Below are 21,244 nucleotides of genomic sequence, written 5' to 3' on the forward strand. Positions count from 1 at the left end.
GGTAGTTTGCTGTGAACAATGGTCTGTTTAAGGTTTGATGGTTGTTTGAAGGCGAGAAGTGGAGGCATGGGGAAGATCTTGGCGAGGTGTTCATCATCATCAGCGAGAATGTGTTGAAGGCTGTGAAGAACATGGTGTAGTTTGTTTCTCCCCTCCCAGGAAGTACTGGACAACAAAGAATACCCTCCTGGACGCAACCCGTGTCTGTCTTCTGAGGAGTCATTATGGATTTTTCGCTGTGGCATGTCAGAACTGGCAAATACTTGAGCATTGTATCCTGTTCCTATAAGGGTGTCCTTCAACACCTGCAGGTTTCCATCTTGTTCCTCCTCATCCAAACAGATCTTTTGTAAGCGTAGGGCTTGTCCTTGGGAATGGCTGTTTTAAAATGTTTATGGTGGAAGCTAGACAAATTCAGCATCATGAAGTTACCCATGGGCTTGCGGTAGGGTGAGGTACATAGGGTCTATCCTAGCTGGAGGTACGTGTGTCCAAGAATGAGATTCATTCTGAAGATTAGTCCATGGTAAGTCTGATTTTGGGATGAAACTTGTGGATATCGCTACGTAGTTGTTTCAGTGATTCCTCGCCATGAGTCCAAAGGGAGAAATGTTGTCAATGTATCTGTTGTATAGCATTGGTCGGAGGTTCTGTGCAGCAAAGAAGTCTTGTTCAAACCTGTGCATGAAAACATTGGCATACTGGGGAGCAAATCTGGTCCCGATGGCTGTTCCATGTGTCTGGATGAAGAACTGGTTGTGAAAGGTGAAGACATTGTGGTCAAGGATGAAGCACACACATACACAGACTTGTGAATCTATGAGAGTGAACTTATTGACAGTCATTCAATGTGTCACCTCTTCTTTACACTGATAAAACATTTAGTTCTTTCAGGAAAGTGACTTGAAGGGAATTCAGGGATTTACATATACATATTATTCAATTAAAGCCTTCTAACTAATTAAAAGATTTAATAGCATCTCAGGTTTGTTTAGTATATCCTCATCAGTGGTGTGACCCTTTGAGCTTCTAGTTATAAATTCTGTGTCTGATACTACCTCTCTCACTAACACCTGAAGGAGTAAGACTCCAAAAGAGATAGGAAGAACTACAGATGCTTGAGTTAGAGATATTGTGGAGCTGGAAGAACACAGAGGGCAGGCAGTATCAGAGGAGCAGTTGATGTTTTGCGTCAGGACACTTCTTCATAAGGGTCCCAACTCTTCTTCAGAAACGGTCCCGACCCGAAATGTCAACTTTCTTGCTCCTCTGACGTTGCTTGACTTGCTGTTTCCTCCAGCTCCATACTGTGTTATCTATGGGAGACTCTGAAAGCTTGTGTTTTCACGTAAACCTGTTTGACTATAACCTAGTGTTGTGTGCTTTCTGACAAATTATTTCAGCTAAACCAGAATAATGCTTTTTTAAAAAAATTCCATGTTAATATGAGGTGGAACTATTTTTGAAAAGCATTTCTATACAGATCTATTGGTTAAGGTACAATGATCCTCTGAATAGCTGCACAGGTAATTAAACAAGACAAGAATACCTAATTTCTGTTGAGTCATAGGAAAGGCAAGTTTTTTAGCTTAACTATTGACTTAAAAGTTTATGTGAGATAGCTGTGATTAAAAGTGATCATGTGAACCTCAATGGGCTGAATCGCCTGCTTCCAACTGTAGGGATTCTATGTACCAGTATTTTGACTCTTGCTCCACGAGTGTACTGGATGAGAACTGCAAACTACAACATTCTTTCCACAAGTAAGGAAGACTAGATTGCTTAAGAGTGTGGAATTAACAAATAGTTTTCCCAAGTTATTTTTAACTGACAGAATAAACTTTGCCCATCATCTGGTGAAGGAGTTGGTTTAAGCTCAAAGCACTGGCTGACATAACACCTGGAAACTCCAATATACAAGTTACCCTGGTGTTAGAATTTAGGACTGTGGCCAAGATTATCTTCTGCACAATTATCACAGTTCATTTTGTGGACAGATAATATGCAGAGGCCAATCACCTCCACTGAAATTTAGGAAAAGAATAAATTATTTAAGGAAGATGACCATCCCACAACATCACCAATGCCTTTCCCCTTGAAATTCTTCTGAATCTATTGATCTGAGTACTTGGAGATGAATCAAGGAAAAGAATTAATAAACATTTCAAAAAGGAAAAGTCTCACCTTTATAGAAAAAAATTAAATGTTTCTTAATGTAAAAAACAAGTGTTTGTGATTATTTTGTCTAAGAGTATGCTTTTATACATCTGAATACCATAGTGAAAATGCTTTGAAATTAAGTGGTTAATGATCCTCCTGACAATTACATCAGCCATTTCATTATCTTTTACACAAGTTTACTTTTCTAGAACTTTCATTAGATCCCATGAGTTCAGCATAATCTGGACAACAAAGACACAACTACATTCACCCACCATTCAACAGCTGACTAGGATTCTGAGCTATACTGGCAACTATTATCTATACTTCAATGAACAAGGACCACAAGATATGAACTGAAGATTTTATAAAATTTCTAAAGCTGTTTATACAATTTTGTTATTGAAATTATTTAACTTTTTTTGGAAAATAATTGCTAACGCACATAGACATTTTTAACTGAAAGCTTTTGGGTTAACACTGTAGTTAACACGGGATTTCAATTTAGGATATGCCAAAAAAAAATCTTACTGAAGGACATTTTTAAAAAAAGATTAAGCACCCTGTTCATAATTCCCACGCTGGGCAAGAAAAATGAATTTTACTCTGATAGCAATGACAGTCCCTGAAGGAGTGCTGCATATAAAGCAAAAATGCCATCTTTAAACAAAAAAAAATCTGGTTCTTGAAACAGTCATGTGGCTCATAAGTGATGGGTGATACTAGAGATGAGTAATGCTGGAGGCAAGGCAAGCCACTAGTAACTATCTGCAACAAATAAAAAATCAGTTTCAAGAATTTGCTAAATGTAACAGACTTGAAATTCAAGAATCCTGCTTCATAGAATGTATGTGGAGTTGGTGCTATCCCAAACAGCAGGGACTAATCCAACTTAAATAGTTAGAGTGGGTGGCCTGTTTCTGGAGTGGCTCCCTCTTCAAAGAACGATTATAATATCATAGCAATGCCCTATCACTCCAACTGTGAAAGCTGGAGGGCCATATCAGGCTAAAAATTGAAGTTTAAAAAGGCCAGGCCACATTAAAAAAAAGTTCAATTTTGGGATCAATTTGTTTTTCATATATTATGAGACTAAGTGAGAAACCAATGTTCATGCTTAATATGCACAGCTTTGGGGTGCAAACTTGCTCACTGAGCTGGTGTGATGGACTGCAGACTTTTCATCACCCTGCTAGTAGCATCGTCAGTGCACCTCCAATGAAATGTAGCAGGATGATGAAACATCTGAAATCAAATACACTAGCTTGGCGAGCGAGTCTGCAAACTCATGCATGACCAGAGCTACAAATCCTTTCAAAAAAAACATTATGCATAGCTTCAGTTCAAACTACATACACAAATGGAACAGGACTCCTTCAGTATCCCAGAAAAGATAGCAAACATGTCCCAAAGCTACCTGCAGATATGGTGGATGGGGATTTTGGTGGAAAACATACCATGGGCCTGCTATGAAACCCACCTGCTTCACAGGGTCTCTAAACTGCTGGAAAAAATACATAGTGGAAACAAAGTGTTCCATCTTAGCAGCAAGTGACTTTGTGAGGTGGACATTGTCTGAACTTGCAGTTACAAAGGAGACCAATGCTCAGGACTCTACCCAATGATTAGGAATTAAAGGATCTCTATAATCATACCCATAATTGTTCAATATCCTTTCGTGGGTACTTTTGAATCACATCTGCTTGTCAAGCAAAAATACATGAACAATAGACATTAGGAAGTGTTTCTTTTCTACTAGTTTTATGAAAACTGATTGGAAAAACTAATTGTGTGCAGAAATGCACAAGGTTTATCAGAATATATAGATGTGAGCCACACGAGAACATTGTGTCAGATTGCTCAGCTTCACTCTCTCCCCACGCCCTACATGAGAAAAGGCAACTGGATGGAAAATTAACATGATTGACTATTGCTCAGATAGAATGGGATACAACACGAATTTACAGACAAATTTGATCTATAAAAAGAATTACATCTCAACATGCGCAATCAGGGAAAAAATGATTACAGACACTGCACTGATTAACTTACATTATTGATTGGATTAACAGACAAGTCTTTGATTTGGTAAAGCATTATCATGATAATAAACTAAGGAAGGCATCTCTGTATCCTTAAACCCTGTGAACTGCCAATGCTTTGAATATTAAAAAAAAACATAATCCCAGGACACCTTCACTACAGGCACATAACATTCTGCCAGGCTTTTATATTCAATGCATCTTCCTATATGTATAAACTTCGCCATTCCCATTCAGGTGAGATCACATTCCTGGGAAAGGTGTAGCATTAACTGCTCAATAGTTAGCTGTCTCCAAGATTTGTGCTCAAATTATAAGCCACCTCCTAGAGGAAAAAAAAATGAAAAGAAACACAATTGTTGTGCAAATTTTTTTCTTTCAATTTATGTGACTTCTCAGCACACTGTGATTAGATTTCAACAGACTTAAGAAACTTTGCATAATTTTACAGTAAGAAGACTCTCTTCCTCTGAGAAAAAAAGTCAGAAAAAGCGGCAAGCAGTGAGGGGGAAAAATAAAGAAAAGCACAACGGTGTGATGAGGCTGCCCGCAAAATCTCCAACTGCAGAACATGGGAGAGCTCTTCCCTCCCATTTTTTGCTCGATGTCTTGTCATTTTCTCATCACCCTCTCACTGTCATTTGTCATCACTTCTTAATTAAAGGGTCAATTCCATTTGCTACGTTGTCTACGCATTGTTGGATTTACTCAGTTCCTGTCTGATTGCTGTGGAAAAAAAGAGAAGAGCGTTAGTATAACCATATCAATTTCAGCCCAAAACTGGACTTATACATGCATTATATACATTGTTTGAATTTCACCTGAGTAAGATTATCCTTCTTGAAGTTATTTACCTGCTGCATCTTTGGCATTGTACTATGCTAAATATTAAAGGTGCTATATAAATGCATGTAGTTGTTCTAGTTTCATAGGCAGTTTAGCAAAGAAAGCACTGAGCCGAAACAGTTGCTGTTTAGACACTTTCTATCAATTAAAAAGGCAAGCTCCCTTAGATCTTACCATTTAAAGCTTGTAAAACTGAAAATATGCAAACTAACAAATGTTTCTCGTTCTCATGCAAATAATCTACTGCTTATAGTACTAACATTACAAACCAGAAGCAGAGGGTTGTACCATTAAAATGTAAAGTATAAAATTGAGTTGAATTTATCTAATAATTTGTAGATTACCATGTTACTATGCCATACACACAAGAAACCAAGAGAGATCAAAACCTTGCTTGATGACACTGGATATGAGAGATTGATAATGTCATGAGGGGGGAATGGTTTGAGTGTTTATTAGCAACATGACAGGGAAGTATTCTGCTTGTTTGATAACAGCACAAGAGCTGAGAATTGGATATCAGCTTGTGAAGCGTGTTCTGAGTGTTCAATAACTGCATGATGTGCGAGCAGTCAGTAAATGTTGGTTGAGGTAGTTTATAAATTACATTGAGTCTGTACTCACCATTGATAAGCTCTTCTTTTAGTTTCTGAAGTTCTTTCCTCATTTCTTCCAAGAGATCCTATTTTTACAAACAAATTCCAATGAAGAAAATTAAAAAGCAAGTGAAAATAAAAGCAGAAAATTTACACACAAGAGCTCCATCCAAGGCGGTACTGTCTTCAACAATCCTATTACAGCAAAACTGATCTTGATGGGAAACAATTTGAGAAGCCACTCAATGAGTGCTCTGGAGACAGATTGTAAACTGAACACAGATCACAACAAAATCCATAAGGGATATCATTAAACAGAAGTTTGAAATATTAGTCGGGATAAATATAATGACGGAGAAAGTATAAAGGCATTGATCATGAATGAAGGTACATAAATCAACAGGTCTCAATGAAACATTTCTCTGAATTTTGAGACAATTAAGAGAATTGATTGTGTAGGCTCTACTCTTTTACAACTTTCTCCAGCTACAGGGTAATAGCACAGCACTGTTAACATCGTGACCTTCTTTAAGGTTGAATTGTGACAGGCCAGTCATTCTAATCTCCACTGTGGAAATACTCTGAGGGAACAACATAAATGATGATTTAGAAAGACACAGGTCAAGTATGTACAGTTGGCATTCATTTGTTGAAGGAAGGTAGTAGCATAGAAACATAGAAAATAGGAGGAGTAGCCATTTGGCTCTTCGAACCTGCTCTGCCATTCAATCTGATCTTGGTTGATCATCTCACTCTGTACTCTGTTCCTGCTTTCTCCACATAACCTTTGATGCTGTTAGCCCTAAGAGCTATACCCTTTTGAAAACATTCAATGTCCTCAACTGCTTTGTGTGGCAGAGAATTCCACAAACTTATCCTCTCTGGGTGAAAACATTTCTCCTAATCTCAGTCCTAAAAGGTATACCCTGTATCCTTAGACTGTCACCTCTGATTCTGGACTCCCTGTCATTGAGAACATCCTTCCTGTGTTTATCTTCTCTAGTCCTGTTGGAATTTTATAGGTTTCTATGAGATCCCCCTCATTCTTCTGAATACGAAAGAATACAGTCCTAACTGAACCAGTCTCCGCTCATATGTCAGCCCTATCATCCCAGGAATCAGACTGGTAAGCCTTGTTCGCACTCCCTCCACAGCCAGAACATACTTCCTCAGGGAAGGAGACCAAATCTGCACACAATACTTCAGGTGTGGTCTCACCAAGATCCTCACAATTGCAGAAAGACATTCCTCCTCCTGTACTCGAATTGTCTTGCTATGAAGGCCAAAATACTATTTGCCTTCCTCACTGCCTGCTGGGACTTGCAACCAGGCTTCCTGGCTCACTGACTGGCATACAAGGAGAACCAGGTCTGGCAAATTAAGTAAATTGTGGCAATTGAAATTCAATTTTGAGAAAGGAGATAATGTACTTGTGGAGGATTAACAACACAAAGACATAGACAACAACTGCCAAGATGCTGAGAAGTGCACAGGAAGCAGAAGGACTTCACAGTGCATTTCACAGATCTTTATAGTGAGATATGTGGCTAACAATGCATACAGGATACTTGCCTTTACTGAGGCATAGAGTAGAAGAGCAGGAAAGTTATGCTGGAACAATATATAAAACAGTCAGGGTACAGCTGGAGGACAGTACAGTTCTGTCACTAAAAACCGGAATTATGTGAATGCATTAGAGTGGTTATATAGGAAATTCAAGAGGATGTCAGTAGGAATGGAAAATTCTAGCCATGAGAAAAGATTGATTAGGAGGGGAAAATGCTGGAATCTATTACTAAGGAGTTTAAAGCAGGCATTTGGAAAATCTTCACGCAATCAGGCAACGACTGGTGTCCAAGGTCACCAAGTTCTGGTTGCACATTCCCATTTCCCGATCTATTGCCATTCGGAAAATAATCTGCCTTCCCGTTTTTGCTACCAAAGTGGATAGCCTCACATTTAACCACATTACAGTGCATCAGACATGCACCTGCTATTCATCCATACTGTCCAAACCTGACTGAAACATCTCTGCATTCTCCTCGTGCTTCACCATCCCACCCATATTTATGTTGTCTGCAAACTTGGAAACACTTATTTCTTCATCTAAATCATGAACATGTATTGTGAATAACTGGAATTCAAGCACTGATCCCTGTGGTATGCCACTAGTCACTGCCTAGAGTGAGATGAAAGCTGAGTGAGTAGACTATTGGAAATTCAGTGCTGAGGGGGACAAAGATGCTTTAACTCAGATTTACTGCAAGAAGTAAACTCTCCAGAGAGTGAGAGGTGAGTGGGAATGGATAAAAGATATGGATTGAAGGACTGACCTGCAGTGAGTCCTGAGGCAGAATGACATTACAGACCACAGTGTGATGCAAATGCAGGGAAAGAGGCTGTTTAGTGAGTAGAACTGATAAACATTTATAGTCTTAAATGTAAAAGTAAGGTCTTCAGTTTGTGTTTAAGTCCCGGGGAGGCAATGGCCTAGTGGTATTATTGCTGGACTGTTATCCAGAGACCCAGATAATGTTCTGGGACCTGGGTTCGAATCCTGCCACAGCAGAAAATGGGATTTGAATTCAATTCATATCTGGAATTAAGAATCCAGTGATGACCATGTCGATTGTTGGAAAAACCCATCTGGTTCACTAATGTCCTTTAGGGAAGGAAACTGCCATCGTTCTCTGGTCTGGCCTGCATGTGACTCCAGATCCACAGTAACGTGGTTGACTCTGTACTGCCCTCTGGGCAATTACAGATGGGCAATAAATGCTGCCTAGCCAGCAAAGTCCTCATCCCATTCATGATTTTAAAAAAATGTCTCTAGTGATTTTCTTCTATTTCTTCTTAAAAGTAGCTGCTTAAGTGTGAGACTGACAGTGCTTTTTTTTCTTTTTATAAATATGAAATATCACAAGAGTGTAAAAGAATCTCAAGTAATTAATTTGTAACTTAAATCAAATTTGACAATGATGTCTGGACAGGTGATGTGTTGTAACTGCAACATATGGAAGCTGCTGGACACCAGTGTGATCCAGAGAGGGAACATCTCTGTGGTGTTTGCAGATCCAAGCTTCCTTGAGCCAAGTTTAGGAGCTGGAGTCTGAGCTGCTGACATTGCACCACATGAGGGAAGGGAAACGTCACCTAGACATTTTGTTCCAGATTAGGTCATTCAAAATTAGCCTGTGATCATGGACAGGAGAGCATGAATGCAGGTGGGGCAGGTATAAGGACCAAGGAGTTGAAAGTGAGGACAGGGACAATGAGCAAAACAACAAGGGCACCTTGATGCATTCAAGTGAGGGGAGGAAATAGGAATGAAGTAGTGTTAGAGGCAAGTATATTAAGGAGAATCGATACTGTTCTCTGCAGCCATGGGTGGGAGTTATAGCAGTTATGCTTGCCTAGCGCCAGGGTTAAGAACATCTCCTTGGGGTTGACAGGAACTTGGAGACAGAGGGATCAAATAGTCAACATTGGCAGAACTAGAAAGGAGGACTTCCTAAAACAATCTATCAAGGTAAAAGATTCCATAGAAAACTGTGACCATAATATTTAGCATTTATTTTGAGAGAGAGAAACTTGGGTCAGAAACAACTATGCTAAGCTTAAACAAGGAAAGCTACAAGGAAATCAGGGCAGAGCCAGACTGAGTGAACTGGGGAAAGGGTTTAACAGAAAAGTCTAATGATGAACAATGGCAGACATTTGACTGTTCATAGATCAAAGCAAAGATATCTCTCGGTGAGGAAGAGGGATTTTAGGAAAGAGATAAGAAAAGCATGATTAACCAGGGAAGTTAAGGACAGGATCAATTTGAACGAATGAAGATACAATGTGGCAAAGCTTTGTGGGAAATTAGAGGATTAGGAAAGTTTTAAAATCTGACAAAAGATGACCAAAGAAATTACAAGGATGAGGAGATAAACTTTGAGAATAAACTTGCAAGTGATAACAAAAGAGACAGCAAGAGCTTTGTTGAAAAAATAAAAAGGAAAAGAGAAGCCAAAGTGAACACAGGCACCTAAGAAACTGAGGCTGAGAAAATAATAATGAGGAACCAGAAAATGTTACAAGGTTGAATAAATTACATTGCATCAGTCTGCACAGTGTAAGACAGTAATAGTTTTCCAAAATAATCAAGGGCACAGCAGGAGGTGAGAAAATAAATATAATAACTATCACTAGAGAAAAGGTGCTCTAACATGCTAAGGAACAATGAGACCCTTGGACCCAACGGAATGTTAAGGAAGTAGCTCCAGAGACAGTGGGTGTACTGATAGCAATCTTCCAAAAATCCTTAGATTTTGGAAATGTTCCAGAGGTTTAAAAACTGCTAATGTAGATGTACCTTTTTATTTAAAAAGGGAAGGAGACAAAAACAGATGACTATTGGTCTGTTAGCTTAATTTCGGTTACTGAGAAATGCTAGAATCCATTTTAAAGGATGTAACAGTGGAGCTTTTAGAAATACATTATATGGTCCAGCAGCATCAGCATGGCTTCATGAAGGGGAAATCATGTCTGACAAACTTATTAGAATTCTTTAAGAAAGTAATAAGATAAAGGGGAAGCAGCAAATGTAATATGTTTGGATTTTCAGAAGGTACACATTGGACTACTTAATAAGACAACAGTCCATGGTATTGTAAGTAGTATATTAGGATGGATAGTGGATTTGCTAGCTAATAGAAGAGGAAGAGTTGGGATAAGGGGACAGTTTTGGGATGAAAACCTATCATTAGTGGAATGCCACAGGGATCATTGCTGAGGCCACAATTATTTACAAATTCTCTTAATGACTTTATGACCTAAATGAATGTATTGTTCTCAAGTCAATGGATGATAGATGAGAAGCAAGTGGTGAAGATGACACAAAAAGTCTGCAGAGGGATCTAGACAGCTTATGAGAGTGGACAAAAACTTGGCAGATTGAACATAATGTGGGGAAATGTGAGGTTATGCACTTTGACAGGAAGATTAGAACAGCTGAATAGTATTTAAATTAAGGAAGACTGCAAAAAGGTACAGCACAGAGGAATTTGGGGGTCCTTGTTCATGAATCACAAAAAGCTTGCAGCCAGGTTCAGCCAGTAATAGGGAAGGCAAATGGAATTTTGGTCTTTATTTTGAAGGCAATGGTGTATAAAAGCAGGCAGGTTTTGGTACTACTATACAATCCACTGGTCAGTCCACATCTGCAATACTGTGAACAGTTTTGGGGTCCACATCCAAGGAAGGATATAACTGGCATTGGGGGCAGTCCACAGAGTTTAACTAGACTGATCCCAGGTATGAGGGGACTGTCGTATGAGAAGCTGAGTAGGTTCGGTCTGTATTCATTAGTTTAGTGGAATAACAGGCAACATTATGGAACATACAAGATTCAAAGGAATCTTGACAGGGATAGATGCAGAAAGGTTGTTTAGTCTTGAGAGAGAGTCTAGGATCAGAGGACACACTCTCAGACAGCAAAGAATCCAAGGCATTCTTTAACGAGGTCTAGCGATGCTGGGTGGTTAGCTATATTTAATGCTGAGATATATTTTAAATCATTAAGGGATTCAAGGTCAAAAGACAGAAAAATGGAATTCAGCATTATCAGATCAACTATGATCTCACCAAATAGTGAAGCAGACTCTATGGGTTAAATGGCCTTTTATTGCTCCCATGTCTTGTCAGAAAAGAAGAAAATAAGAGTCATGGTTCAGGGCTGGCAGTGGTGTATGGTAATGTCACCACACTCGTAATTGAGAACTGCTGGCTAATGTTCTAGAACATGGGTTCAAATGAAAATCTAAAATAAAAAGTTAGTCTAATAAGACCACAAAAAGTACTCAAAGGGTCTGTTCTCCCTGGAGTGAAGAAAGCTAACAGGAGATACGATTGAGGTTTCCAAAATCACGAGCGGCTAAACAGAGCAGATAGCATACGGTTGTTTCCAACTGTGAAGGAAAAAAGGATGCGAGGGCATTGATTTAAAGTGCGAACAAAGTGTGAGGGGAAAATATTGGGTATGGCATGGAATAACATGGGTTAGATCAACATCAATTTATTTCAGCAAGATTAATAAAATCTTAAGTTAGGTTGAGCAAGTACATTAGAAAGAAATAGAGAATTTAATTAACTTATTAAATAAGACTCATATGATTTATTTATTCTTATTTGAGAATAAGAATTATTACTGATGTGGTAGAGACAGACAATTTTGCAAAAGTCCATTGTGGCTGAACTAGCAGTAAACTTTGACTCTTTCTGAAGCTGGGACGTTGCACACAAAGTGAAGTACCAACAGACAAAACTAGGGGGATCTCAAAGCTGTGAGAATAAGCACAGGCTCTGGGAAGGAAATATGGTGACACCTGGAAAGATAGATAAAAGGGTTCCTAGGCATCCCTACAAGTTTGGAATGTGTGGGAAACAAGGTGTTTATCCAAAACAGATAATTTCAGAATTTGAACGATGTACTCTCTACCTGACTTACAATGTATAAATATCTCAAATTTCTTGTTGAGGGCAGAGATCTACTTTGGAGTTTCTCCATGTGGTGACTTACCAACATGTTGGCAAAATAATCAATTGTTATCCTGGATCTGAGTATCCTAAGATGACATCATAAAATAATCTAACTTCAACAAATGGTGCTTCAACAAATGGCGTCAGGAACAAGATACTCTTATTTTAGTATATTTTAGTTATCACCCATAGTCAGGGCAGTAAGGCTACGAATGGTCTGGTTAAGTATTAAACAAATCTGAAGGAATCAGAAATATTCAGGACAGAAGGGGCCAAGGGAAAACCACACAGGTTAGGCTAAATCTGTGCTGGGGCCAAGGGAATGAGAGAAGGGAAATTCATGCTGGACAAACCATACCAGAGATAGGTCAAAGCCCTACTGGAGGGTGATGTGAGAAACATTTTTTCAGGCAGCGAATTGTCAGGGTCGGTACTGCCTGGAAATGTGGTGGAAGCAGGTTCAAATTGAGGCATTTAAGACAGTACCAGATGTTTATTTTTAATTAGTAATGGTATGCTGGGATATGGTCAAAGGGAGAAGGTTAGCACTAGCTAATAGAGCCAGTGTAGGCACAATGGGCCAAATAGTCTCCTGCATCGCAATAATTCTGTGAATCTGTATTCCTGCCATGGTCTGACTAGCACCTGGTATGGATTTAGCAAGGCTTTCCTACTTATATTTCACTTCCTTTGAAATAAATGCCAACATTCCACATTTAAAAGGCATCTGGATGGGTACATGAATAGGAAGAGTTAGAAGGATATGGGCCAAATGCTGGCAAATGGGACATAGGATATCTAGTCAGCATGGACGAGTTGGACCGAAGGATCTGTTTCTGTACTGTATAACACTATGTGCATTCCATATTACCTGATGAACTTATGAACTTGTATACTAGCATCTGTGCACAATTCATGTGTGAGGACCCCCAAATCTCTCAGTGCCACAGCTTTCTGCAATCTTTCTCCATTTAAAGAATATTCAGCTCCTATATTCTTCCGAAGTGCATAACCTCGCATTTTCCCACATTATATTCTATCTATCACATGACCTGACTACATCCCCCTGTGGACACTTTACAACATCCTCACCTATTCTTTCACCTACAAACTTTGTACATTCCCTTCTATCCTCTAAGTCATTAAAATACATTTTAATAATTCTGGTTCCAGAATTGATCCCTGTGATACTCCACTATTTACAGGTTGCCGTGCTGAAAATGCCCCATTTTTCTCAATTCTCTGTCTTCAGATAGTTAACCAGACCTTTATCCATGCTCATATACTACCCCAGTGCCAAGGATTCTTATATTATTAAGGAGCCTTACGTGCAGTATTTTATCGATTGCATTTTGGAAATCTAAATACATTATAGCTACAGCTTCTTGTTTACTTATCCTGCTTGATGTTTCCTCAAAGAATTATAATAAATTCATCAGGCATGATTTCCCCTTCATGATGTCACTGCTCTTAATGTCTTACAGCATGAAAATTGACACAAAGTATTTTCAACTCTTCTGTTTCTTCCTGGTTCCCCATTTTTATTTCCCCAGCCTCATTTCATATTATTTTGGCCACTGTCATCCTTTTAATATATTTAAAGGAGTTCTCACTGTTTGTTTTATATTATTTACTAGTTTATCCTCAAAGATTCTTTAGTTCCTCTTCACTTTATTGATATGGGGTGGAATGAGATCATCATGGCAGAGCAGAGTCAAGGGGCTGTACTGTCTACTCCTGCTCCTTGTTCCGATGTCTTATGTATTCTTCCAGACTACTACAGGAGACAACGGAGGAAATCACCAGGGCTCTGATACAATTTTTAAAGCCATCGGTCACTGATAAGGTGCCAGAGGACTGGATTACAAAAATGCAGTTTCATTTTTCAAGAAGGTAGAGGTAAAACAGGGAATTACAGACTAGTGAGTTTCACATCAATGGCAGTGAACTGCTGGATAAAATGCTGAAAGAAAGAATTAATCTCCACTTCGAGAGGTGAGGTTTGATCAGGATAGTCACATGACTTTGAGAGTGGAGGTAATGCCTGACTGAAATTTTTGAGTAAGTGACCAGGTATATAGATGAGATAACAAGGTGTAGCCGGATGAACACAGCAGGCCAAGCAGCATCAGAGGAATGGGAAGGCTGACGTTTCAGGCCTAGACCCTTCTTCAGAAATGGGGGAGGGGAAGGGGGTTCTGAAATAAATAGGGAGAGAGGGGGAGGCGGATCAAAGGTGGATAGAGGAGAAGGTAGGTAGGAAGGAGACAGACAGGTCAAAGAGGCAGGGACGGAGCCAGTAAAGGTGGGAAGTTAGGGAGGAGATAGGTCAGTCCAGGGAGGACGGACAGGTCAAGGGATTGGGATGAGGTTAGTAGGTAGGAGATGGGGCTGGGGCTTGAGGTAGGAGCAAGGGTTAGGTGGGAGGCAGGACAGGTTAGGGAGGCGGGGACGAGCTGGGCTGGTTTTGGGATGCGGTAGGGGGGTAGGGGGGATTTTGAAGCTTGTGAAGTCCACATTGATACCATTGGGTTGCAGGGTTCCCAAGCAGAATGTAAGTTGCTGTTCCTGCAACCTTTGGATGGCATCATTGTGGCACTGCAGGAGGCCCAGGATGGACATGTCGTTTGAGGAATGGGAGGCAGAGTTGAAATGGTTCGCTCTCCCTGGGCTGACCTATCTCCTCCCTATCTCCCCACCTACACTCCATCCCCACCTCTTTGACCTGTCTGTCTCCTCTCCACTTATCTTCTCCTCTATCCATCTTCTATCCACCTTCCTGTCTCTCCCTTTTTATTTCAGAACCCTCTTCCCCTCCCCCATTTCTGAAGAAGGATCTAGGCTCGAAGCGTCAGCCTTCCTGCTTCTCTGATGCTGCTTGGCCTGCTGTGTTCATCCAGCACTGCATCTTGTTATCTCAGATTCTCCAGCATTTGCAGTTCCTACTCTCCCAGGTATGAGAGTAGTACAGTTTTTGTGGCTTATATGGATTTCAGCCTTTCTCAAGGTCCCACATAGGATAAAGGCGGCAAAAGTGTGTAGGATCCTGGGTAACTTGGCAAGTTGGACCCCAAAAGTGTACAAGACAGAGGGTGTTAGTAGAAGGCTGTTTGTGTTACTGGACACTGTTGTTCTGTGGTGGAAGTCAGCGATCAGTCCTGGTTCTTTTATTGTTTGTGATACACATAAATGATACTACTCATCTGGACCTGGTCACCATAATATAAAAAGGATGTGATTGTACCAGAGGAATGCAAAGGAGATTCACAAAAGTACAGCATGGCGTGGAGACTTTAAGGTCTGAAGGGAGGCTGGACAAGCTTGGGTTGTTTTCTTTGGAGAAGGGAATGTTGAGACGGCCCCTCAATGAAGTGTATAAGATTATGAGGGGCTTGAACAGGGTGGATATAAAATACCTGTCCCACTTGGATGAAGTGTCAACAACCAGGGGGTATAATTTTAAAGTGAAAGGCTGTACATTTAGAGGGGATTTGAGGAAAAATCCAGAAACTGGCAGGCAAACTAGAATGCACTGCCTCAGAGGATAGCTGAGGCAGGAAACCTCACTACCTTGAGTAAGTACTTGGATGAGCACTTGAAATGTCATAAAAGTCAAGGTGTAGGCCAAATGCTGTAAAACAGGACTAATGTAGATTTAGAGTATTTTTGTCTGTATACAATTGACACACCAAAGGGTTTCTTTTGTACTGTATGATTATAAATCCATATCCATCTTTTGTTTTCCAAAACTTTACAAATCCTCTGGCTTTCCACTAATTTTTGCCACATTATATATGCGTGATTTTTATCCCTAACCTGATTTATCTACATGTGAATCCAGACCTCTTAACTGCCCTCTGGGCAATTAGGGACAGGCAATAATGCTGGCCTAGCCAGCAACACCAACATACCATAAACAAATAAAATAAAACTTTCTTGGTATACAATGGTTGGTTTATTCCCTTCCAGGAGTCATATTTCCTCACTGAGATATATCTTGCAGTCAAAAAAAAATTTTGAAACAGCACCTGCTATTACGCGCCAACTGTCTTGATGACCATGCAATCATTGTCAACTGTCATAAAAAAATCCAGTTGGTTCACTAGGGTATTTTAGGGAAGGAAATCTGCAGTTCTTATCTGGACTGGCCTCCAGGTCCACAGCAGTATGGTGGACTCTTAACCATGTGAAACAAGAGGTGGACAACAAAAGCAAGAAACATATTAGCATGGAGAGAGAATTGGCTAATTAATAGAAAGCAGTGGATGGGTGATAATGGGTAACTTTCGGTCTGAATGGATATGACAAGTGGTATGCCACTGGTGCATGTGTGGCCCTTCAATTATTTATAACCTAAAAAATGATTTGGATAAACAGACCAAACTGATGGCTGTGATTTTCCTGCTGACACAGGGATAGATTGGAAAGAAAGTTGTGATGTGGACATAAAGAATCTGCAAAAGAATATAAGTAAATTAAATATGTGGGCAAAAAAGTGCTCGATGGAGTATTATGGGAAAGTGTGAAGTCCTCTACTCTGCCAGGAAGATGAAAAAAGGGGTATATTATCTAAATGGAGGCAAACTGCAGAACTCCAAGGAATCTGGGAGTGCTGGTAGATGTATGCAAATACAGCACGCAATTCAAAATGCAAATGGAATATTCTTTGGTGTGGGGAAATGCAGTATAAAAGTAGGGATGTTTTGATTCACATGTATGGTTAGGCCACATTTGGAATATGGCGTACACTAAAACATTGAATGATTACAAGAAGTGGCTAGATATAGCACTTGGGGAGAATGGAACCAAAGGTTACGGGGAGAAAGCAGGATCAGGCTACTGAGTTGGACAATTGACCATGATCGCGATGAATAGTGCAGCAGGCTAGAAAGGCTAAATGGCCTTCTCCTGCTCCTATCTTCTTTGCTTCTATGCACAGATTTGGTCTCCTTATTTAAGAAAGAACGTAAATACTTTAGAAGCAGTTCAGAGAAGATTCGCTCAGCCGATACATGGAATGCGGTGGTAGTTGGGCAGGTTGGGCCTCTATCTGTTGAAGTTTAGAAGAATAAGAGACTGTAAATCAGCGGCGAGAGTGGTAAGAGCGTGAACCGGGAGCAGCCGGGAAGGAAAGGTTTCCGGATAAAAAAACTTGCCTCATGAGACAACAGCCTCTAATTCAGCAGCAGGAGTAGTAACAGTGCAAGTTGGGGGGCAGCCAAGAAGGTAATAACAAGTTTCCTTGTGAATAGGCGAAGCTAAGGAAGAGCAAGAGCACTAATATATTTGGGCAGTGGCTAAACCCAAAACACTACACATTTATAAATGACCTGGATGAGGGCGGAGAAGGATGGGTTAGTAAATTTGCAGATGACACTAAGGTCGGTGGAGTTGTGGATAGTGACGAAGGATGCTGTAGGTTGCAGAGAGACATAGATAAGCTGCAGAGCTGGGCTGAGAGGTGGCAAATGGAGTTTAATGCAGACATGTGTGAGGTGATGCACTTTGGTAGGAGTAACCGGAATGTAAAGTACAGGGCTAATGGTAACATTCTTAGTAGTGTAGATGAGCAGAGAGATCTCGGTGTCCATGTGCACAGATCCTTGAAAGTTGCCACCCAGGTTGACAGGGCTGTTAAGAAGGCATACGGTGTTTTAGCTTTTATTAATAAAGGGATCGAGTTCCAGAACCAAGAGGTTATGGCGAAGCTGTACAAAACTCTGGTGCGGCCGCACTTGGAGTATTGTGTACAGTTCTGGTCACCGCATTATAAGAAGGATGTGGAGCCTTTGGAAAAGGTGCAGAGGAGATTTACGAGGATGTTGCCTGGTATGGAGGGAAGGTCTTATGAGGAAAGGCTAAGGGAATTGAGGCTGTTTTCATTCAAGAGAAGAAGGTTGACAGGTGACTTAATTGAAACATATAAAATAATCAGAGGGTTAGATAGGGTGGATAGGGAGAGCCTTTTTCCTAGGATGGTGACGGCGAGCACGAGGGGGCATAGCTTTAAATTGAGGGGTGAAAGATATAGGACAGATGCCAGAGGTAGTTTCTCTACTCAGAGAGTAGTAAGGGAATGGAACGCTTTGCCTGCAACAGTAGTAGATTCGCCAACTTTAGGTACATTTAAGTCGTCATTGGACAAGCATATGGACGTACATGGAATAGTGTAGGTTAGATGGGCTTGAGATTGGCATGACAGGTCGGCACAACATCGAGGGCCGAAGGGCCTGTACTATGCTGTAATGTTCTATGTTCTATATCTCCCACCCATCCTCCTCCTCTAACAGAAAACAAAAGACTCTGTGCAGACGATCAGAAAGGTAAGCATTTTTTTCCCCTCTTTTTATCTCTTTGGCAGGCTAAAGTAGAGGGGATAGAAGCTAAGGCAGTTGCATGCTTCCCTTGTAGGATGCAGGAGGTAAGGGTCATCACTAGTCTCCCTTCTGACTTCACCTGTGAGAAGTGCACCCAACTCCAGCCCGTCACAGACCACGTCAGGAAATTGGAGCTGGATGAACTCTGGATCATTCAGGAGGCTAAGGGCATGATAGAGAGGAGTTACATCCAAATTACAGGATAAGGATATCAGAGATAATAGGGGGGCAGGAGTGGGTGTCAAAGTACCAGGGGAAAGCCATAGTGGTCTCTGGCACTGAGCCTGGTTTTGTGGCTCAGAAGGGAAGGTGGTAGAATAGGAGAGCGATAGTGATTGGAGATGCAATGGTTTGGGGAACAGACAGGAGATTCTGTGGTCCCAAGTGAGACTCCCAGATGGTATGTTGCCTCCCAGGTGCCAGGGTCAGGGATGTCTCTGATAGACTCTACAGGATTCTTAAGGGAGATGAGCAGCCAAAAGTCATGGTATACATCGGTAACAATGACATAACTAGGAAAAGAGATGAGCACCTGAAAAGAGAATATAGGGAGTTAGGTTAGAAGCTAAAAGGCAGGACAAACAGAGTAGTAATCTCAGGATTACTCCTGGCGCCATGAGCTAGTGAGGCTGGGAATAGAGTGCAGCTGAACACATAGCTACAGAGCTGGTTAGGAGGGAGGACTTCAGATATGTGGATCACTGGGGTACCTCCTGTACAAGAAGGACGGGTTACACCTGAACTAGAGGGGCACCAATATCCTGTGTGGAAGGTTAGCTGGAGCTCTTTAGGAGGGTTCAAACTAGTTTGGCAGGGATGGGAACCAGAGCTACAGATCAGAGGATGGGGTAGCTGCTGTACAGGCAGATACAGCATGCAAAGAGTCTGTGAATAAGGACAGACAGTTGATAGGGCAAAGTTGCAGTCAGTGCAACAGATTGGAGTGTGTCTATTTTAACGCATGAAGTGTCAGGAATAAGGGTGATGAACTTAGAACATGGATCAGGACTTAGACCTACAATGTTGTGCTCATTATGGCCACTTGGATGTTCTGGGGTTTAGGTGTTGCGAAAGAAATAGGGAGGGAGGTAAAAGAGGTGGGCGAGTTGCATTGCTAGTCAGGAGTGGTACCACAGCTGCAGAAAGGGAGGTCATCGAGGAGGGTTTGTCTACTGAGTCAGTATGCGTGGAAATCAGAAACCGGGAAGGAGCAGTCAATTTATTGGGAGTTTTCTAAAGTCCCTCCAACAGCAACAGAGACACCGAGGACCAGATTGGGAGGCAGATTTTGCAAAGGTGCAGAAATAATAGGGTTATGGTCATGGGTGACTTCAACTTCCCTAATATTGACTGGAACCTCCTTAGTGCAAATAGTTTGGATGGAGCAGATTTTGTCAGGTGTGTCCAGGAAGGATTTGACTCAATATGTAGATAGGCTGACTAGTCGGGAGGCTATATTGGATTTGGTGTTTGACAAAGAACCAGGCCAGGTGTCAGATCTTTCGGTGGGAGGGCATTTCGGTGATAGTAATCACAACTCCCTGACCTTTACTACAGTCAAGGAGAAGGATAGGAGCAGACGATATGGGAAAGTATTTAATTGGGGGAGGGGGAATTACAATGCTGTTAGGCAGGAACTGTGGAGCATAAATTGGGAACAGATGTTCTCAGGGAAATGCACAACAGAAATGTGGAGGTTATTGAGGGAGCACTTGCTACAAGTGCTGGATAGGTTTGTCCCACTGAGGCAAGGAAGGGATCTAAGTTGTAGGAACCTTGGATGACAAGACATGTGAAACATCTAGTCAAGAGGAAGAAGGAAGCCTACTTAAGGTTGGGGAAGCAAGGATCGGACAAGGCTCTAGAGGGTCACAAGGTAGCCAGGAAGGAACTGTAGAATGGACTTAGGAGAGCCAGAAGGGAGCATGAAAAAGCCTTGGCGGGTAGGATTAAGGAAAACCCCAAGGTGCTCTATACTTATGTGAGGAACTAGAGGAAGGCCAGACTAAGGGTAGGGCTGTTGAGGAACAGTGGAGGGAACTTGTGCGTAGAATCGGAGATGGTACGAGAGGTCCTTAATGAATACTTTGCTTCAGTATTCATCCATGAGAGGGACCTTGACATTTGTGAGGACGGTATGAAACAGGATGACATACTTGAACAGGTTGATGTTAGAAAGGAGGGTGTGCTAGAAATTTTGAAAAACATGAGGATAGATAAGTCCCCTAAGCCAGGTGGTCTATACCCAAGGTTTCTATGGGAAGTGAGGGAAGAGATTGCTGCGCCTTTAATGACAATCTTTATGTCCTCACTGTCCACTGGTGTAGTACCAGATGATTGCTGGGTGGCAAATATCATTCCCTTGTTCAAGAAACAGGATAAGGATAACCCTGGGAATTACAGACCAGTCAGTCTTACTTCTGTGGTTGGCAAATTATTGAAGATGATTCAGAGAGATAGTATTTATGATTATTTGGAAAAGCACAGTTTGCTTAGAAATATTCAGCATGGCTTTGTGAGAAATAGTCAGCATGAATCTTTGGAATTCTCTTCCAGAGAGTACTGGATAAAGTTTATGCCTCACAAGCCTTACTGAATTCTTTGAAGATGTGAGGAAACACATTGATGAAGGTAGAGCAGTGGATGTGGTGTATATGGATTTTAGCAAGGCATTTGAGAAGGCTCCCCATGGTAGGCT

General features: G+C 41.0%; 1 protein-coding gene across 2 annotated transcripts in view; it reads right to left on the reverse strand.

The window, feature by feature from the left end:
- Positions 1-1,008: 1,008 nt before the first annotated feature.
- The window catches only part of enah (ENAH actin regulator), a 350,400-nt gene continuing 330,164 nt past the window's right edge, over positions 1,009-21,244 (reverse strand). For both annotated transcript variants that reach the window (XM_059645099.1, XM_059645100.1), the window contains 2 exons: positions 5,673-5,730; positions 1,009-4,928 (listed from right to left, as the gene is read on the reverse strand). In XM_059645099.1, the coding sequence (XP_059501082.1) occupies positions 4,891-4,928; positions 5,673-5,730 (96 nt within the window). In that variant the 3' untranslated portion in view covers positions 1,009-4,890. The remainder of the gene's footprint in view (positions 4,929-5,672; positions 5,731-21,244) is intronic.

Source organism: Stegostoma tigrinum, chromosome 4, assembly GCF_030684315.1.
Source record: "Stegostoma tigrinum isolate sSteTig4 chromosome 4, sSteTig4.hap1, whole genome shotgun sequence".
In the NCBI taxonomy this organism is placed as follows: Eukaryota; Metazoa; Chordata; class Chondrichthyes; order Orectolobiformes; family Stegostomatidae; genus Stegostoma; species Stegostoma tigrinum.